Source organism: Muntiacus reevesi, chromosome 10, assembly GCF_963930625.1.
Source record: "Muntiacus reevesi chromosome 10, mMunRee1.1, whole genome shotgun sequence".
Lineage (NCBI taxonomy): Eukaryota > Metazoa > Chordata > Mammalia > Artiodactyla > Cervidae > Muntiacus > Muntiacus reevesi.
Genome location: NC_089258.1, coordinates 14,383,368 through 14,402,837, shown reverse-complemented (window position 1 = coordinate 14,402,837; position 19,470 = coordinate 14,383,368). Strand labels below are relative to the sequence as shown.

Sequence of the window (19,470 nt, the reverse complement as noted above, 5' to 3'; positions counted from 1 at the left end):
GACACCTAGAGACCTCTGTTTTCATAGACATGGGAGAGAAGACCATCTTCTTCCCTTTCTAGCCTTCCTTCCTCTAAGGAGGAACCATATGAAAGAACAGGAGCTCATAATAAAAACCCACTATGGGTGGTTCTAAGTTTTTAATACTTTGATACTGAGGTTTTGAACTCCTACAATAGTCCTTTTTTCAGCGTTTTGTGTGTTCGATTTTTTTTTTTTTTTTGGCTCCAGTAGTTCAACATGCAATTAATTGCCTCTACAAAGAAAGACAATGCCTTTTGGTGTCACCCTTTGTTACTGTAACTTATTATTTCTGGGTGGTATAAATTGTTGCCTCAGGTGCATTGTGTACCCATGTTATAAAACAAGGGCTTTCAATTGTGAGTTTGTGTGTGTTCCAGTTGTCACCCAGCTTCCTCCCACAAGACTGTGTTTCACAGCCTTCCCCCTTTGAGTCTAAGACCTTTTTCTTTTAAAATGTTGAATCAAGGTAGACACCCATAGGCTCATTCTCAATTTGGGGTATGAGCTTCATTTCAAACTCACTGAGAAGTGTAGCTAATTTCTGGTTATAACCTAGTCATAATGTAACAAGCTATTTGAATAGGAATTAGCACCATTTGGAATTATTTTGTGAAAAAATGACTTTTTAAAAAATTATCTTCAACTTTCTACAGATAGAAAAACTAATGAGGCAAATCAATATAGATTGAATGGATTAAAATATCGGTCTTCCCTATTTTGTCTTTTCTCTCTCTCTCTCTCTCTCTCACACACACACCTTTTATTTTCTCCCGCCTCTGCCACAGTGTATAAAGCCCTATTGAGACATGTAGGCGTGATGTGTAAACCGGATTAGCAGTATGAAAGAAAGACACACAATAAGCTGGAATTGTTTTACTTCCCTTTCATTTCTCATGCCTATATCTCTAATAAATTTGTTGCTCCAGCAGTGGGTCAAAGGGATCATGTTGCTCAGCTTCTTTTTCATGCAAGACCCGATGGCAGAGATCACCGAAATGAATGGTGTGCCTTCTGCCAAATGCAGAGTTTGATATGGATATATTAGATGGGGAGATAGAGACAAGGAGAGAGATGGAGAATGTTTGAAGTTTGGGTCTTTCCAGAATACATCTCTCTTTTAAAGTAATGTGGCTAAGAAGATATATAGGCAAGGGAAGAAATAAATATAAGGGTCAATGCTGTTTTCTTTCAAGTTCATTGTAGACTGAGCATTTTCTCTGCAGTTAGTGACATTCCCAGCAAGAGAATACCAATAGCTTTGGCAGAAAGTCTAAGTCCCTTTTCCAAATCAGTATGTGTACCTGGAGTAATAAACGTGAAGATTTCCGGGACCTTCTCGGGACATCTCCTTCTACCACCACCACCAGCACCCCCCCCCAACCCCCCCCCCAAGCTCACTGCAAGCACACACACACACACACACACACACACACACACACACACACACAAAGCCAGTGCTCCTGGGTTTGTGCTGTAGACCCCTCATTTACTCTTTTGTAGAATTGGGAGCAGCTTCCCATTAAAGGAGATCAGGGGTAATTAGCAGCATTATTTTGACAAGTTGGCTAGAGCTGTTCCCTTTCCTCCAGTTCTGGGGAGGGGGGAATACAGGAGGAAACAGAAGGTTGAAGGGAGAAGGGGAGGGGAGTCATACTTAAGGGGGTTACATTCTGGGCTGCTGAATTGGTTTTTTCCCTCCCCCTTTTAGACTCATTTTCTACCATCACCTTTAAGCAAATATAAAAGCTGCCAATGAGGAAATAATAAGGCATTCTCAGGGAGCCTAAAAATGGCTTGAATTGAGTCAACTCTTATCCAAGTTACTTGCTTTGAACTGCTCAGGTTCTGGTCCATCACTCACATCCAGAACCCTGGGCTCTCCATCCACAAATAGAATATCACTTTAAATCCCCAATTCTCTCCCCATCGCAGCCTCTCCACAGGAATACTTGTGGGACTTAATGTAATGTTTGCAATTCTTTGCATTTGTGGAGAAGAGTATTAAGCTCAGTAGAAAAAATTATAACATGGCCCAAAGGTCAAATTACTAGAATACATCTACTCCTCCATTCATTTGTATTCTGCAGATATTAGCTAAATTACATTAGATTTTAAAGACCTAATTAGTTGGATCTGAGAAACCAGTGAAAAGTCAAGTTCCAGCATGGTTTCTCATTACTCCACCAAGTGCAGCTCCCACAGTTTCTTATCACTGGAATGTCCAAACACAAAGGGCAGATGTTTTATTTCAATGTCATCATTGGGATAATCAGATGTCATTTTTGAGATGTGTGTGGTGTGACCATGGTTATTTGAATACTGGAGTAGAGAAAAGATATGAAGGAATCATAGTTGAAGAGTCTAAGGAATGTGTTTTGAAAAGTACAAATTCCAATGAAGTCTTGGATCATGACAGGGAGACCAAAATGACAATTGATGCACTGAGATGGACTTTACTTGGAAGGGAAAACGGGACAGTCAAGAAAGAGGGCCAGCAACTCCTGCTGGTTGAAAAGGCACCAGGCGTCTCACTTGTTCAGTGCAGAAAGGCCACTAAAGAGATTTTTCCCAGCAGACACCTTTGCAGCCCTGGCTCCTCCTGTCAGCCTCCTCTCAGGTCTGGAGAATCCTGGTTGAAGTTAACAAACCCGGTGTGGCGCAGCGGTGCCCTGCACAGGGCATGCATATTAAAGCCGACAATGCTTACAAATGTAAATAAGGGCAGATTGATTAGGAACAACATTATCGCTGGGAATGTCGAACTCACATGCATCAGCAATGAGGCAAATTGGGGGCAGCCTCAACCCTGACCACCCAAGTCGAGCAGGCTTTTACACTGGCTCTTCTTCCTTTCTTAAAACGTTACAGAAACAAGGCCAATTAGATCCTCAAAGTAATTCATCTCCGTGTATGAAAAAAGCAGGCCACAGGGGAAGCGGCCAGTGGGGGTGGGGAGATTAAGATAGAGCTTGTTAGAGCCCAGGCTGGGGACTGCTGTCCTGGAACCCATGGTAGAATTTACAGGCCGAGACTATTGTCTGAGATACTGAAAAGTTAACCTATCAAACAGCAGGTGAGGGGGCTAAGGGAGCTGAAAACGCCAGAGATCAGTGTTCAGAACGTTTAGGAATTAAGTCAAACCCAGGGAAATGAGCCCGAGTGAAAAGGGTTTGGTCATCGAAATGGTGTACATGTAGCTGCGTGGAGAGTAATAGGAAATCGTTATGTGTGCATAGCTTATCATTTCATTTTAGAATTCCATAATCTACACTGAAATTGCAATAAAAGAAAAACTAATGTTTTGGTCTAAAACATTGTAAAGAATTTCGTAAAGAAAAACATAGCACCCTGCCTATAGCTTACATGGTTACCTTTGCCACACAGCAAACCTCGAATATAAGACTGACATGTCTTTTTAGGGGTACCACCCCAAAACCTTTAAAAATTAACTTCCAGCGGCACATACAAAACGGTTTGACTTGAAACGTCAGTAGAACCATTCAGTGAAAAAACCCAGAATAATATATCACGTGTCCCGATATGCTATTTACCAAACATAATAAAGACCAGGGTATTGCTCAAAGATTAAGCTTGCTCTCGGTCGAGCCCATTATTCCTGCGATCTTATATTTATTAATGTACTGTCATTTGAAATGCACGCTGCTTGTCTTTTCTGAATTTTCGCAACCCTTCCTAGAGCCGCGCACAAAATCACGTGCTCCTTCGGAGTTTTAAGTTTTGAATTTACGCGCTGGTCGGGTACTCAGGTCCTCCTCCCGATCTCAGACACTTCTACACTCTTTGTCTCTTAATTCTGCAGGACACTCCATCCAGTCCAGGGTACCGCACGCGTTTCGCCAGTCTGGGATTCAGAGGGCAGGGCCTCCCAGTGAAACCAGGAAGGAGAAAAGGCTATAGAGGGAAGGTGGTGAGGCTGGTAGGGAGGGGGAGAAAAAAAAGGGAGGGTGAAAGAGGAAGGAGAAAGGAAAGGGGAGATTGAAAGAAGGAGGGAGGGGGGAGCCGCCGAAGAGGAAGTAAGGCGGCGGGGAGGGCTGGCCGACTAGCCCCCTGCGGGAGCCGCGTGGGCCGCCCGGGTGGCCGGCGCGCCCGGCTGCAGTTCCTTTCGGGACGGGGCCGCTGAATGGGAAGGGACCCGAGCGATAAGCTATTGGCCGACCACGAGGAGGCCGCGCAGGCATTGGACGACATAAGGGGGCCGGACCGCCTTCAGGAATGTACTACGGCGCGTCCGGCACGTCCGTCCGCGCCGGTGGGGCGTGCGCCTCCCTTGGGCTCCCGGGAGCCAGCGCTGGAGACTTGGAGCCCGCCTGGCGCTAGCCGAGCGCATCCAGTTCCCTACCTGCTTGACCGGGGTTGCGCAGGAGTGGGGAGTCCGGAGCTCGGCGCGCGCGCTAGCGGGCGCGCTCGGACACGCGCGCGCGTAATAGGCCTCCGGGCCCTTGGAGCGCGCGCCGACTGGGCCTTAGGTCACGTGGTCGCGTGGGCTCCGCCTTCTCCCCCGCTCCTCCCCCTTTCCCTCCATCTGGGTTTCTTTCTTTCCTTTCCTTTCCTTTTCTTTCTGTTTTTTTTTTTTTTTTCAATGAACACACACCGTGTGCATCTTAAAGCCACACTGCCCCATTTCACGGCTTCAATCGGCTACTTGCTGCAGGGAGTGCCTCTGCAGTTCAATACTGTTTTTAAAAAAGAAAAAAAAAAGTGGCGGTGAGGGGAACCAAATACTAAAGTGAGACAGAATAGAGAGTTTGTGGGTCTGGTCTCTATCTCGGAGAGGAACTTAACTTGCAAAAGAAAAATACTCTCCAAAAAAAAAATTTTTTTTTTAATAAAAATCGGAGCCGTGTAGGCAGTTTAATTTGTCTCTGACCCCAGGATCCACCTCAGACTGGCAGGTTTTCTGCCCCAACGGGAAGCGAATCCCCCTGATGTCTCGGTGACACTGGCTGCAGTGTCCGGACAGGTCCTCGCAATCGGCGCACAATTTGTTTCAAATGAATCCAGCATCAAAGCCTTTATTCTCCTTTATGTCACGCTACTATTAAATATAACAGGATGCGTACCAGTTTGGGGGGAAAGGTTTAAAAGATTTTAAATAAAAAGGGACTTGTGGTTAATGAAAAGGGGGGAGGGTCCAAATGAATCCAAAAATAGGAAAGCTTTTCTCTCTTTCTAAAGAAAACATTTCTATTTCTCCGGTTGTTAAAAGGATTCTGTTGTTTCTCCTCTACAAACGTCGCATTAAAGATTCAAATAAAACGCCTCTGCCTCCACGAGACTGCTTCTGTGTCTGGATTCCACGTTTATAAAACACTGACTCCTTCAAACCTGGACTGTGCTGCCGTGGGGTTTAGAGAGGGAAAACGGGGGGGGGGGGAGCGAATTTTAAGAAAGGGTGGCTTTCCCCAACGTCCTTACTCTCCTCTTTAACTTTCCATTTTGTTTATCTTAATGCGAGGCGTTGTTCCCTGCGAGAGCCCAAGTCTTCTCTTTGGTTATAAAAGAAAAGAGAGAAGGAAAAAAAAAAAAATCTGGCACACACTGGCGCACTATCCACCACCCTGTCATTATTGGTGCAGGCCTGGGAATTCAAGCTGGACCTCCCAGTATTTGCTGCAGCTTGAGGCCAAGGTGCCTCTGAAAGGGTTTTCTTTGAAGAAATTTCTGAAATTGTTTAAGCGCTTAAAAAAATATTACATTTTCCCTCGTGTCTATCGCGAGGCAAATACTCGTGTATGTGTGTGTGTGTGTGTGTGTGTGTGTGTGCGCGCGCGCGAGCGCGCGAGCAAAGCATCTTACAAAAAGAAGACACTGTTGAAAAGAAAAGGAATAAGAAAGAGAGGGAGGGGGAGCATTCCTTAATGGAAGTATTGCATGCGAGAAGGTTGGCGCTCTCGGAGGCTCCCCCCGAAGCCCGGGATGCACACACTGGGGTTGCCTACCTGGGTGGTCTCTCTACTTTGGTGAGCTGTTGCTAAGCAGCTAATAATAGTCATGTTTGCTGAGTAATTTCTGCCCTCCGCGAGCCAATCGCGTTGCAGAAACCCAAGCCATCTGACAGCCCCGGGGGCGGGAGCTCCAGCCTTTTTCTCTTTCGCTCGCTCTCTCCCCCTCCACCCCCTCCCCTCCTCCTCCTCTTTCTCCAAATGGAGAGAGTTCTTTTTTTTCTTCTTCCATCTCATCTATTGAATCAAGGAGCTGCTGCGGCCGCTGCCCGCTGCACACACACAGAGCGGAGTCCCCAGGTCCCGGGAGCGAGAGAGGCGCGCTGCACTGGGGCAGAATGGTCCAGCGGGTCAGCGAGGAGCACAAGAAAGCAGAGTCCGGGACCAAGCAGCCACCGAGAAGCCAGCAGCCAGAGCGCGAGCAGCCCGAGCAGCAGCTTCAGGAGCCGCCACCGCCAGCTACAACCGCCGCAACTGCAGCGGCGGCGGCGGCTGCCCCGGCCCGACAGCGCTGAGACCCGCCGGGCGCCCACGGACCCCGCGGCGGTGGCTCTGCCTTTACCCTCCACGGCCGCTCGGGCGACCCGTGAGACGCCGAGAGAGTCAGCGAGGCCGGCGGGAGCGGCGGGGATTTGCTGGCGCTTTCTGCAGTGAAGGGGTCGCGGCGCGGGGCGGGAGGCGGTAGGGGGAGTTGGGGACAGCCAGGAGCGCCGCGCGAGCGACCGAAGGATAGGCTGGCTCCACGCGCCGGCTCTCGCCTTCCGGAGAACTGGATGTGGGCAGCGGCAGCCGCAGAGACCTCGGGACCCCCGCGCAATGTGGCAATGGAAGGCGCAGGGTCTGACTCTCCGGCAGCGGCCGCGGCCGCAGCGGCAGCATCACCCGCTGTGTGAGCAGCAGCAGCGGCAGCAGCAGGTCTGTCAACCGGAGCCCCAGCCCGAACAGCCGGCGGCCAGCAGCGTCCTCGCTAGCCGAGCGCCAGGGCGCGCCGGGAGCCCGCAGCGGCGGCAGGAGCGCGCCGGGCCGCCCGGGAAGCCTCGGTTCCCGCGGCGGCGGCGGCAACATGGCTTCGGCTGGTAACGCCGCCGAGCTCCAGGACCGCGGCGGCGGCGGCAGCTGCAGCGGGGCCCCGGGCCGGCCGGCCGGTGGCGGGAGGCGCAGGCGGACCGGGGGACTGCGCCGCAACGCCGTGCCGGACTGGGACTATCTGCACCGGCCCAGCTACTGCGACGCCGCCTTCGCTCTGGAGCAGATTTCCAAGGTGCATTTCAGTCTCTCCTCTCCTCCCACTCTCTCTTCCCTCCTCTTCCTCTTTGGAATCGTCCCCGCCACACACACACACACACACACACACACACACACACACCTCCAAGGGGGGAAAAAAGACAAGTGGGGATTGAAAAATTCAAACCCTCCCTCCGGTCCTAGGAGGAAAGGGCTGTCGGAGGTCTGCAGGGGGTGGAGATTGTGTGTGTGTGTGTGTGTGTGTGTGTGTGTGTACGTACGCGCCCTCCCCAGCGTGCCTTTTCCGGAACACTGGAAAGCGGTCCACAGTGGACCACCTCAAGAGCCGCCGCAGCGCGGCACTGCCCGATGCCCCTAAGCCCCCTCCTCCTGCGCCCCTGCCCCTATTTGCAGCCTAAACCCCTGTAATACTGCCACATTTCTTAACATCTTGGAGGGGGAGGCGGAGTGGAGAGAGGCGGAGAGAGGAGGGGGGGAGGAGGGAACCGAAATAAAGGTGGTTTCCTTTTTTGGCAGCCGGTTTTGCTTTTGTTGAGCATGAAATCTCTGCTCCCTTAAAAATTATCCTCGGAAAAGGGCATCTCCCCTCTTCTTTTCCAATTTTTGAGTCACTTCATCTCAGAGTCTGCCGGGAAAGGGAAGTTGTAAACAAATTGCCACCTTAAATTCGCGGTGCGGGTCTGCGGAACGGCCGAGTTCATTGTGTTTACGAGGTTCGCTGAAATGTGTGGAATCTGGGGAAGGCAAGCACCCAGACAGGGGCCCGCCGGGGCTGCGGCCAGCGCCGGGGAAACGCCGCCGCCGGGAACAGCCAGCACCCAGCCAGGACCCCCGACTGCGTCGGCCTGGGCTCGCCCCCTGAGCACTCGGCTGCTTTTCGCGTTTAACCAGAAGGGAAGGGAGAGGAGGGAAAGATCCATGTGGCTGCCCTCTTCCGATCACAAATATTGTCGTAAGTTGCAGATGGCTGCCCCATTTCCTAATTCAGCTCACACGGCGTCTCCCAACGCCATGGAAATGCATCGCGAGTGAGCTCCGGCGCCCACGCTCACCACGTGGATTTCAATTTACTACCAAGTCGGGCGGGGGAATCAGAATGGGGGAGCCCCCCATACATTGTTCCCAAAGCGCTCTTGTACCCAGTCCCTGCCCTCGGCGGAGCACCCCGAAAAGGGTGAAGGCTGGGGCAGAACTTGCGGGCAAGGGCGCAGTGGTTTACTTGTTCTTAAATGGGCTCCCTCGCAGGGATTACGCAGCCCCTCCCTTCCCGAACCGGTGTGAATATTTCCTGTATCGAATGGTGTCTCTCCTTACTGCCTCGGCTTCTTCTTGTTCCCAAAGTCCCCCTTCCCAGACCTTCAGGTCACTCGGGGACGCTACGCAGGCTGCGCGTGGGGGCGCCCCTGCTGTGGCCGAGGTGCAGCTCCCACGCTGCAGCCTGACTTTGATTTATGACCAGCCCCCCCCCCCCCAACCCACCCACGCCGCTCGCGTTTGCTCTGGCTGACCTGGGTTCCAGCCCGCAGGGCACCCCCCACCCCCCCGCAATGCCGTCGCGGGATGCCGGACGGGTGCGCGCAAGCGGGCGTGGACGCGCGGCCCGCGACTCCCGGGCGCTCACTCCTCCCTTCTGCTTCATCCTCAGGGGAAAGCTACTGGCCGGAAAGCGCCGCTGTGGCTGAGAGCGAAGTTTCAAAGACTCTTATTTAAACTGGGTTGTTACATTCAAAAAAACTGCGGCAAGTTCTTGGTTGTAGGCCTCCTCATATTTGGGGCCTTCGCTGTGGGATTAAAGGCAGCTAATCTCGAGACCAACGTGGAGGAGCTGTGGGTGGAAGGTAAGAAACTCCGCGCCCGCCGCGGCGCCCTCCCGTCCCCCCAACCCGGGCCCCCTTCCCTTCCTTCCAATTGATAAAGATATTTGCCAGCATACACCTAGATCCTTTCTGTGAAGAGCGAAAACCCCCTGCCCGCACCAGGGGGAATTGTTTATTGTTTGGGCGCCTGGCCAGGAGCCAGGCCCGCCCGACAAAGGCCGCGCTGTAATCTACTCGGGGAGCTGCGCTTTGCGAGGTGTTGTGGGAGAGAGTGGCGAGGGCGGGCCGGCGGGGGCGCACGGGGCCCCTCCGCGGGACAGACCACTCCACTCGGCCGGGGGGCCCCCAGGTCCAGCGCCACCGCCGCTCGCCTCCGCCGCGCGCCCAGACGCGGCCAGAGGAAGGCGTCTGCGCTCCCTGCTCGCGTCCTCAGCTTCCTTCCCTCCCCCACCCCCACCCACGGCGTCCAAAGAGAAAGGAGGGTGGGGGCAGAGAGAGGCCACCCCTCCGGCTGGAGGGAGTGTGCGCGCCCCCGGCGGCCGCGGCCGCCGCGCGGAAGGCGGGGGGCGGGAGCAACGCGGACCTGCGGAGGCGGCGGCGTGTGTGGTCCTGTTTTTGGACAGCTTTCAACTCTTGGGGAAAAAAAACATTTGTCTCAAGGTACAAAAAAGGGGGGGTGGGGGAAAAGGAGTTGAAAAAAAACAGTAAAGCACAGACTGGAACGCTTGTTTGCAAAGTAGATTAATGTTTCCTCGCGGGTGGGGGCTTTTAAAATGAAATTATTCTGGGAGAAAGCAGTGTTTTGCAGGCTGAGAGAATTTAAAAAAAAATGTGTTTTAAGAACGCGGGTTTGGAGGGAGGGGCCATGGGAGCTCTCCAAGGGTTCTGCCAGTCTTTTATCCACATTCCTCAATTTGGGGGTTCTTGAAGTCTTTTTTTTTTTTTTCCAAGTGGTTGTAAATTTAAAATAGATCACACACAGAGACTTACGCCGCCACCGCCGACGGAAACATTTTACATTCTTTTTGTAAATCTCTCTGATTCAGGGTTTTTGTTTGGGGCGGGGGGCGGGGAGGGAAGGGAGTTGTTTTTGTTTTCTGTTGTTTTATTTTTTCTTTTTGGAACGTAACATTGTTGGTGTTTGGAAACTTTTAACCCCTGAACACTACGTAGGGAATCTCTTACAATAAGGTGGGAGAGATGGGTTGAGGTAGTTATGTAGATACTTCAAACCGGAATATCTGAGGCATTCCTAGTGATATCTAAGACAAAACGTGGAAGCCTAAGAGTACATGCATAATTGCCTAATTGATTCCTCTTCAGAATAGTCTTGGAGACCTAGCCTTGGAGAATATTAAATCTTGCCTTGTTTGTGAAGATTCAGCTTTGAGTGTTTTGCAAGCATATGGTGGAGTCTTTAGTTGAGAAGTGACAATTAAAATAATAGTCCAAATAATTAAGACCAGAAAACATTCTTGCCTTAAGTAGCTTGGTAATTAATACAACAGTGTTCTTTGGATTGAATCCATGGGGTAATTTACCTCAACTCAGCGCCTCATTGTCATTAGTAGATAAAAGAAGGGTTTTATTAAGCACATATATTGTCTTAACAGCAAGTTTACTGTGCATCTATAATGGTCCTCACACGGTGCTGGGCTCTGAAAGGGACACTGAAGATGTGAGACACCCCCTGTGCACAAAATCACACACTTAACACTATTAGAGTTGAATGTCAGACTTGCATTAAATTTGAAAGTTAAATGGCAAAAGAAAAAACCTTCCATGGAGGTAGTGAGGCAAATTAGGGCAACCTAGAGCAGAGGAGGGAGGGAGTTCTAAGCAGAAGCTCAGAAAAGGGGTCAAACAAAGACCCAAGCTGAGTGGACAGCAGCAGTGGGAGGCCGCCTGTGTGGCAGGGATAGAGTGCAGTAGCTCATCCGGGCCCTGGACCATTCAGAAATGACGTGATTGGCTAAGACTGTGGGGCGCTTCCCTAGATTCTAGGGCAGAGCAAGAGATGAGTAAATTTCCCTTTCTGCTACTTGGACCAACAAACTTGTTGGGTGTCAATGATGATGACAAAAGACCATATCTTGTTGTTTTGAGCATGTCTTGCCAGTAGATTTTTAATCAGTTTGTAGACAACTAACGTTAACTTATTTGTGTGTGTTAGTTCAGCTCAATCGTGTCCCAACTCTTTGTGACCTCATGGACTGTAGCCTGCCAGGCTCCTCTGTCCATGGAATTCTCCAGGCAAGAATACTGGAGTGGGTAGCCACTCCCTTCTCCAGGGCATCTTCCCAACCCAGGGATCAAACCCAGGTCTCCTGCATTACAGGCAGATTCTTTACCATCTGAGCCACCAGGGAAGCCCCCACTTATTTGCATAACATTGTATAAATATTTTTAGAAGCAACTATGTTTGTGCATTACATAACTCATTTCAAGTCCTGGGAGGAGAAACATACTGGGGCTCTAGCTTAGTGATAGAGTCCTGGGGAAGGACACACCTGAGATAAGACTCTGTGCCTACTTTGGTCCTCTGAGCTTTTTTCCTTCCCATTCTGTTTTGGCAGTTTCAGCGTGGCTCACTGATTCTTTGGCCAGATTCTCCATACTATCACTTGTTAAACAACTACCCTTACCATTTATATTATCCCGTGCCTTACCACTCAGTAAAGTAGCTATCTATTATTATCTTTATTTTTATAACCTGATAGCCTTTGTAACTTTTTTTTTTACTAGATGATTGAATTATTGTCCTATTTAAGTGAGAAATTATGGATCCTCTGTCTCCATGTCCACTCTTCCTACTGGTGACTTCAGTCAGCCTGGTCTTCTGTTGCCTTGACCTTGATTTGCCATTCCTTCATTCCATACTCGATTCTTCCCCTGTAGAAGAAGTAACAGTTTCAAAAGTGTAAATAAACCCAACCAAGGAGGCCACCATACCATTTTATAATTTTAATTTAAATTCAAAGTAGAGGTAACAATGAGGAAGTCTTGTTTGTGACATAGTGAGCTTAAGTGTTTCTGTCAACAGCAAATAATGGAATTATTTGCTTTTCAGGGTAAGAATCCTCTGCTATCCTAAACTTTAGTAGAGTAAAATGAGAAGTAACTTGGAATGTAGGTTAATTTGCACTTTAGTGTCTTAGGTACATTTTTCATCACTATCAGCAAAGAAATCTGTTAGATAGTCATTTCTTAATAGAGACTGCAGATATTCTGGGCATAAACAAGGGTGCTTGCTACACTAAAGAAACCAAGAGAATGGAGGTTGCATATTTTCTTAGTTAAAAAGCAATAGAAGAAAGGAAAGCATAAGAATTTCAAGGGGAGAGAGTGCTGAGGGACAATTTGGAAAATGTCATTTCTTTTGTTGATAAAAATTGACGTGCATATATATGCAAAGGCAACTATATATCTGTACACAGGTACATTCATATCTAGATAAGATTGATTTATAGTGTATTAATATCCTCACTTGCCTTTATATCTGTGTACACACATAGACTTACTACAAGTATCTATGTATCTGCCAAAATAATGTTATCTTTTTAATATAGGCAGCAAATTAAAGGGATCCACTTGATAGGCTGTATCTTTGATTTGGCTTTCATGTTTTGTTTAACGTGCTGGGGAAACATGGCTTTATAAAGACGGTTTGAATACATTGGCCACAATGTGCAGCCAATATAAGCTAGATAAGGAAGATGTTTTTTATGGCATTGGTGATAAGAATTCTTTGATTCTGTAGTTACAGTCTTCATACAATGATTGCTTTTAAAGAAACTGTCAATATACATTAGGTGCTAGCTTGGGTCTTAGGGTTATAGTATTTGCAAGTAAAAAAAAATTTCAAATCTACATTGCTTGTGAATGGAGTCCTGAGGGTGGATGAAATAATATGTGGTATGTTTCAGTAACACCAGCCAGTGGCAGCAAGGTCAGGGAGAGAGTGTTACTTAAAAATAAAAATACTCATTCCGTTCTCAGTGACTGCTCTGTGTCAGGTACTGCCTGAAGCTCCAGAGAGATGTTAGTGAAAGACCGTCATCCCTGCCCTCAGGGGACTTCCACCCAGCAGACACACGGACCAGTGGCTGGATGGCTGGGGCACCTTGTGGGACAGCCGGGAGGAAGGGAGCCTGAGTCAGGGTCGGTCAGGGGCAGGGCTGGTGGTGGGGCATTCCAGGTCAAAGGAACAGCGTGGACAAAGGCTCAGAGGACAGGGGTGTGGCCTCTGGGAGAACTCCCAGTGCTTCCCTTTGGTTGGGACAGCAGGTTTGAGGTGGGACACCTTGTGTCTTGGAAGGTCCAGCTATGTAGCAGGAGGGTCTCTGATGTGTGCAGGGTGTTTGGCGGATGGTGTCAGCTGGGACTTGCCAGATCTTTCTTTAGCCATTCTTTGCCTGCCTCAAGGTTTACACTAGTGTATTTGGCCTCCAGCTCCCTCCCTGGTACCAGAGAGCGTCCCCTGGATCTCACAGAAGGGAAATGCTTTCTTTTTAATCTTGCCCATTTCTCTATTGAGTCTTCATTTTTGCTTAGTGCTTTTATCCTTCTGTCTCACTTAGTATCTACCTACCCCTCCACTCCAACCCTCTCTAAGACATGCGTTTGTTGTCATGATTCTCCAGTGACAGAGCATTCATTTATCTTTTTGAGCTTTTTGGTTTTTTTCTCTTAACATTGCCTCCTTTACTGCAAAAGATAACAGCCTTGAAATGAATCCACATTGTCTTATGTTTGGTTATTAACATCTCTGGAGGCCAGCATCAAAAGAGGAGGACACAAATTATAACTTAATTTTTTTTTTAAGGCAAATGGAAATGGACTTTTTTTTAAAATGCTTGCTTGATATTTCTAAGTGCTCTAGAGTTTGTAGTTGCTAGCATAAGCCTTCAGTGTTCTTGGCTGCTTTTGGCTCTAACTTAGGCAGTTAGAGGAGATCATTGAGCTTCACCTTTTCAGTTTAGAACAAGGTTTCTCACTACTGACGTTTGGGGCTGGATGATTCTCTGTTGTGGGAGCTGTGCTGTGCACTGTAGGATGTTTAGTAGTATCCTTGGATTTTACCCCCTAGATGCTGGTAGCGCTCTCCTGGATGTGATCATTGTGTTTCTATTCATTGTCAAATGGGGTGGGGGTTGCAAAATTGCCCCAAATGAGAACCAGTGGTTTAGATAATAGGTAATAGATTTCAGTTAGAAGACCAATGCTGTGCAGATGGAAGGCTTTTATTACACTGCTAAAGCATTGCCATAAATGCAAAAGCTTTAAGATAACTCTCCCTCCCCATCCCCGTATTTACTGACCCAGGTATCTAACTTTTTTCATGCAAATAATTTAAATTTTTGCTTATCCTTAGAATTGTATTAAGTAGCACCTAAAAACATCATGAAAACTTGAGAACAGGTGGGGGTAGGCCATAGAAGAAGGGAGAAGTGTTATATTCAAATACTTTTTTTCCCTTTTCCTTTGGGTAACTCAGTGTTGCAGATAGACCTCACTGGATTTCCAACACGGTAGACTGAAGGTTTTTAGCATGAATGTGACTTTACAAAGAACAACAAAAGGTACCGCTGGACTTCGGTCACGCAGCAGTAACAGCTCCTTTCCGAAGCCCACATAGTACGCGGGCTCTTGGTGATGCAGTTCTCCTCCAGATGTTCCTGTCACACACCGCTTTCACCAGGTGCTCTTGTGCAGCAGAAAGAAACAACGAGGGACTGAAGCCCGTCTGCCAGGCAGGCGGTACACAGACCCTGCCCTTACTGCCCTCTACAAGGTTATCAGCCAGTTTCTGGTTTCTGGGGCTGTCAGTTTGGGGGGGTTGGCATTTCACAAAGGAGAGAAAGAAAAAGGCAACAGCTCCTTTCTGCTCCTTGGTCCCCTAGGCACTTTTAAAATGAAGACTATGTGTTTTAGATAGTTATTGATTAGATTCTGACAGTGGGCACATACATACAGGTGGAAATAACTGTGGCATATCTTTCATAGCTGGAGAAAAATGATCAAAAAATAAATGCCCAACAATAAGTGCTTTAAAAATAACCTAGCCTCAGATGCCTTCTTCCTATGGCAGCTGACCCTCTGAATCTGTATATCTCTTTGGTGCCTGCCACTCTTGACCCTCTGACAAGTTTAGAGGTCAGGTTGGGCGATGGAGTGTTTCAGATATGAGGAACGCTGCTTGGAGGTTCCAGAAGATGACAGCTTCCAGATGTATGAACCGCCAGATCAGTTTGTTTGGATTATGCGCCACAGCTGATGGCGAGATTAACGCTGGCTGGACAAGCTATGGGAGATTTGTCTGGTTTCCACAATGCCATGTTTATATTTCATTGGGATTTCTCCTTCGAAGCTGACCTCCCCATGACCCCTGCAGCTCTGTCCACTCGGGCTGAGCTGTGACTTGTCTGCCCTCCTTTTCTTATTGGGGGGTCACAGTTATGCAGTGGAAGAGGCTGTTTATGTGGCTGCGCCCCTGCTTTGTTCACACCAGTAGGACTGAATCTGCCCAGATTTAACTCCTGAAGAGTAATCTATTCAACTGGTTGAGAAGAGGGGAGTGTTTTATTTTAAACTCTTTTTTTTTTTTTTTGGCTTTTAAATCAAGTTTGGAAATAGTTTAAATTATTTGAAGGGAGACTAGATTTAATAGAAGCCATTTTGCAAAATACACTATTTTAACAGCATTATTTTGACACTATATTGGAAAAAAAGGTTGAGAGAATTGTAGCTATGTGAGACTTCCCTAAATAATTGCCATACTTGAATGATTCTATTATTAAAATACTGTCATTTGCTTTGCTGCTCATCGGTTCCCAGAACCTCTTCTCCATCCTCCTTCCTCCCTTCTCCATCACCTGTAACTCTTCGCTCTTCTCCCCTCCTCTCCTCACCTCTCTCCTCTCCCTCCCACCTGTCTGTCTTCCCACCTATTCATAAACTGCCCAAATCCAACCCTAGTGGCTCTCTGGAATTACCAGTGTGAAATCTGAAATGGTGGTAAATCTGGTTAATCATAAACTGACAGGAAGGAGTTAGAAAATGTATTGTTTCAAATCAGTTGTGGGAGATACTAGATGCAGAGCTACCATCTGCATCTTTAGGTTTCTTAGGTTGTATGAGGGTTGGTTTCAAGACTGTTTCTTTGATGGGGTCTTATCAGTAGATGTGCTTCCCTTATTGAAGAGTCATGGCATTTTAATGAGCTTTGGAGGTGACTGTAGAGTCCACTGATGTGTGGACTCTGAAACAAGTCCTAGTCCCCTGTGCTTAATGTGCCATGTGAGTGTGAAGGTTTGGGCCCCATAGTGAGGTGGTAAGTGAAACATACACCGTGACATTCCAGCCCAGGCCCTCCACTTCAGGTGTTCCCCGGGTGGGACTCTCATCAGAACCAAAGGTAGCTTGGAGCCTGGATAGAGGTGGAAGAGGACAGGTTTCCACATCCAAATTTTGGCTGATGCCATGGCATTAGATGGTCTGTCCTCATGAGAATCTCAGTTGACATCCTGAAAAGTAAACAGCTCAGCTCATGAAGGCATTTCTGGCAGCCCAGAAAGAGGGAGCTCCTTGGTTCAAACACTACACCGTCATCATCAGGGTCCTCAAAATATAAGCATTTTTATTACTCTTTGCTTCTAAACTCTGCATTTAGGAGCTTTATGGTAATACTTTTTAGGTTTTTTTTTCTCTTAATTGGATATAGGGTTGTTGTTTTCCTTCACTACAATATCTCACTTTTTCTCCATATATCTTTTAAGTTTGACAGAAATAACTAGCCTTTCAAAACAGTAGAATGCTGCCATTGAGGAAGTGCTTGACTGTTGTGGAGAGTTTTAGGAGTTGTATTTGCAGAAAGATGCCTCCTGTCCTCAGTCCCTTCAAGACTGTGACCATTTTGTTGTATTGGGAGCTTAGAGCATAGTTGGAAAAACAGATGTCATGTGTTAAGGAAACTCGGTGGTGGGCAGTCAGGTACCTGCTAATGAGTGACAAGTTTGTTGTTGGAGAGATTTATAATGTGGAGGCAGGGCCTTATGTCTAATCCAGAAACCCAGGTGTGAGCAGGCCCAAATGGTCCACACTGCATGTGGGTCCCAGAACACCACTGGCTATGGAGGCAAGGCTAGTGAGAAGCAAGCCTCCATTCCGCAGCACAAGCTTTATCTATTATAGTTAAAATAAATGAAAAACAGTAGACTTCCCCAATTTAGCAACCAAGATGGTCTTCAGTTATTGATGAAGCATATATGAAAGTAAACAAAAGGAGCTGGAAGTGGGCTTTGTTAAGTCAATGTGCGTGATTTTTTTTTTTTCCCCTTTTAAATCATTGCTTAAGGGCTTCTGGCCCCTAGCTCAGGAATCCTGCCCAAAAATGCCAGATGTATTACACAGTCAAGTACTGCAATGTAAACACTCCTCTGTGCCATGAGACAGGGTGGTCCACCTCCTATTTAAGAAGAGCGGGAGATTGAGAGGGAATGAGAGGGGTTAGCCTTCTGCAGTGAGCACAGTAGTGATCCCGTCGTCTGTATTTTTAGCTGCATAGTCAAGATTTAAAACTACAAAAAACCCAGACAAGTTAATACTTTGGACTAGTAAGGAAAAGCAACTTGAATTGGGATGCCAAAGAGAGAAAGATGTGGCTTGGATAATGTTGCTTCATTGGGTCAGATAAATTTATATAAAGTTGAACAGAATGGTGGAGTGAGCTGATAGGAAGAAAGCTATTGTCTTCATAGCAGCATCCTCAAGCTACTATGAATGAGCCTTACCCTTATTTTTGGCTGCAAAGAGAAGCCAGCTTCTTTCACAATCCCTTTATGCTGGTTGGTACACCTTCTGTGTGTAAACCTAAGATTTATCACAAGGCTGCTCTGGTGTTTTGTAGCCGGGGTGGGGGTGGGGTAACCCAGGTTACACTGCAAAATGAATGGCCTTCCAGTTTGCTCCCAATTTCTAAACTTAAATAAATAATTTACTAATTATGATCATTTGGAGGTGAGAAAGCAAGCACTTCCGGCCATCCCTTCAGTAGAATGTATCTTATGTGGTCTGGGCAGTTCAAGGAAATTGGAATGGCTAGACAGATCTGCACACCCAAATAATCAAACACTAAGCAGTCCTTACAGTGACTAGATTCAGGGTTTTTAAAAACTAATAGGAAAGTGTTTTGTGAGTTAGGAGGAAATGGGGTTTCAGCTTGGACTTCGGGAATTGTTAAAACAATCTATGATAATATTATCTTGATTTAATAAATCTGTTCTGTAGAATGATCTGAGAAAATTGCCTTAAGAAACATTGATGATAAAAACAGGAACTTTGAGATTAAGGAAAATGTAGGCTTTTTGATTCTCTCCTGCCCTCCTCCCTCCCTGCCTTCCCAACCACTTTTTTCTTTCTCGAATTCTCCCATCTTCCCCACCCCCATTCTCTCCCTTGATTTCTTTTGCTCCTTCAGTGGAGAAACCAGAAAATCTCACAAAATAGACGTAAGTATCACACAGTATCTTTTTAAATAGAAACTTTTTGAAAGGTAAAATAAGAGTTTTCCCAAACTACTTAAGACATTCTTTCCTCTTACCTGATTTTCCCCCTTGAGAATCATACAGTGTTGTAATAAATTTTAAAAAATGATACCATCATTTTAATCCACACATGATCCAGAAAAGAGCTGCACATGTTTTAATACCTTGCTTAATTGCAAACAAAGCTTGCAATTTGAGAGAATTGGGATTAGGGCTAAATATCTATTAACTGCTCTTTCTAGAGATTTGAGGGATAGGATGACCCTTTTTTTTTCTTTTTTTTTTTTTTTTTAAATAGGCTACAGTTTCACATGGCTTCCAAAAGAAATCTCTCTCCCTTTTTGTTTCCCACACCAATTGATTTATCATTTTGCTTGCAAGCAGATCCAGAATGTTAGGGCAAGAACACACTCACTTTTTTCTCGTAACTTTTTTGTTGCGGACCGAAACCAGTTGACTTGAATAAATTTTTCTGAGGCCTGAATGCAGCCAGCAATGTGGAAAAATCTCGCCATTCAGGGCCGTCTGAATGTACATTTCAGCCACACAGTAAGCTGCATTGGTAGGCACTGGACTGCTAAATACAACCATTTTTCGCAGCAGCGAGTTAGACAGGTGATTAGCATAATTAGCACCGAGCAGCTATACATATGGTAATGCTGAGTGTGTAAATGCCGGCTGCGGTGTAAAATTTATGTCAGGGGTCGGCAGGGCTGTGCGAAAGTATTGTGTTCCAGCTGCAGGTCAGGGCCGCCAAAGCTTACCTCCTTTTCTCTTGTTGGTGAATACACCAAACAGAAGAGAAAGACAGAAATATAACAGATACGGCTTTGATGGAACAGCCTGGTTCTGTGCAAGAAGGACTGTTCTATAAAA

General features: G+C 47.1%; 1 protein-coding gene and 1 long non-coding RNA gene across 4 annotated transcripts in view; one reads left to right on the top strand and one right to left on the bottom strand.

Moving 5' to 3' along the window:
* LOC136176536 (uncharacterized) overlaps positions 1-4,539 on the bottom strand; it is a 79,665-nt gene extending 75,126 nt beyond the window's left edge. Inside the window, exon 1 of the long non-coding RNA XR_010664595.1 lies at positions 4,385-4,539. This is a non-coding gene — a long non-coding RNA (uncharacterized lncRNA). The remainder of the gene's footprint in view (positions 1-4,384) is intronic.
* A 1,658-nt stretch (positions 4,540-6,197) lies between these two features.
* The window catches only part of PTCH1 (patched 1), a 61,528-nt gene continuing 48,255 nt past the window's right edge, over positions 6,198-19,470 (top strand). For 2 of the 3 annotated variants that reach the window (XM_065946878.1, XM_065946877.1), the window contains exons 1-2: positions 6,198-7,248; positions 8,878-9,070. In XM_065946878.1, the coding sequence (XP_065802950.1) occupies positions 7,051-7,248; positions 8,878-9,070 (391 nt within the window). In that variant the 5' untranslated portion in view covers positions 6,198-7,050. Of the gene's footprint in view, positions 7,249-8,103; positions 8,185-8,877; positions 9,071-19,470 lie in introns of those variants that run through there. The other variant, XM_065946879.1, reaches the window with a different exon arrangement.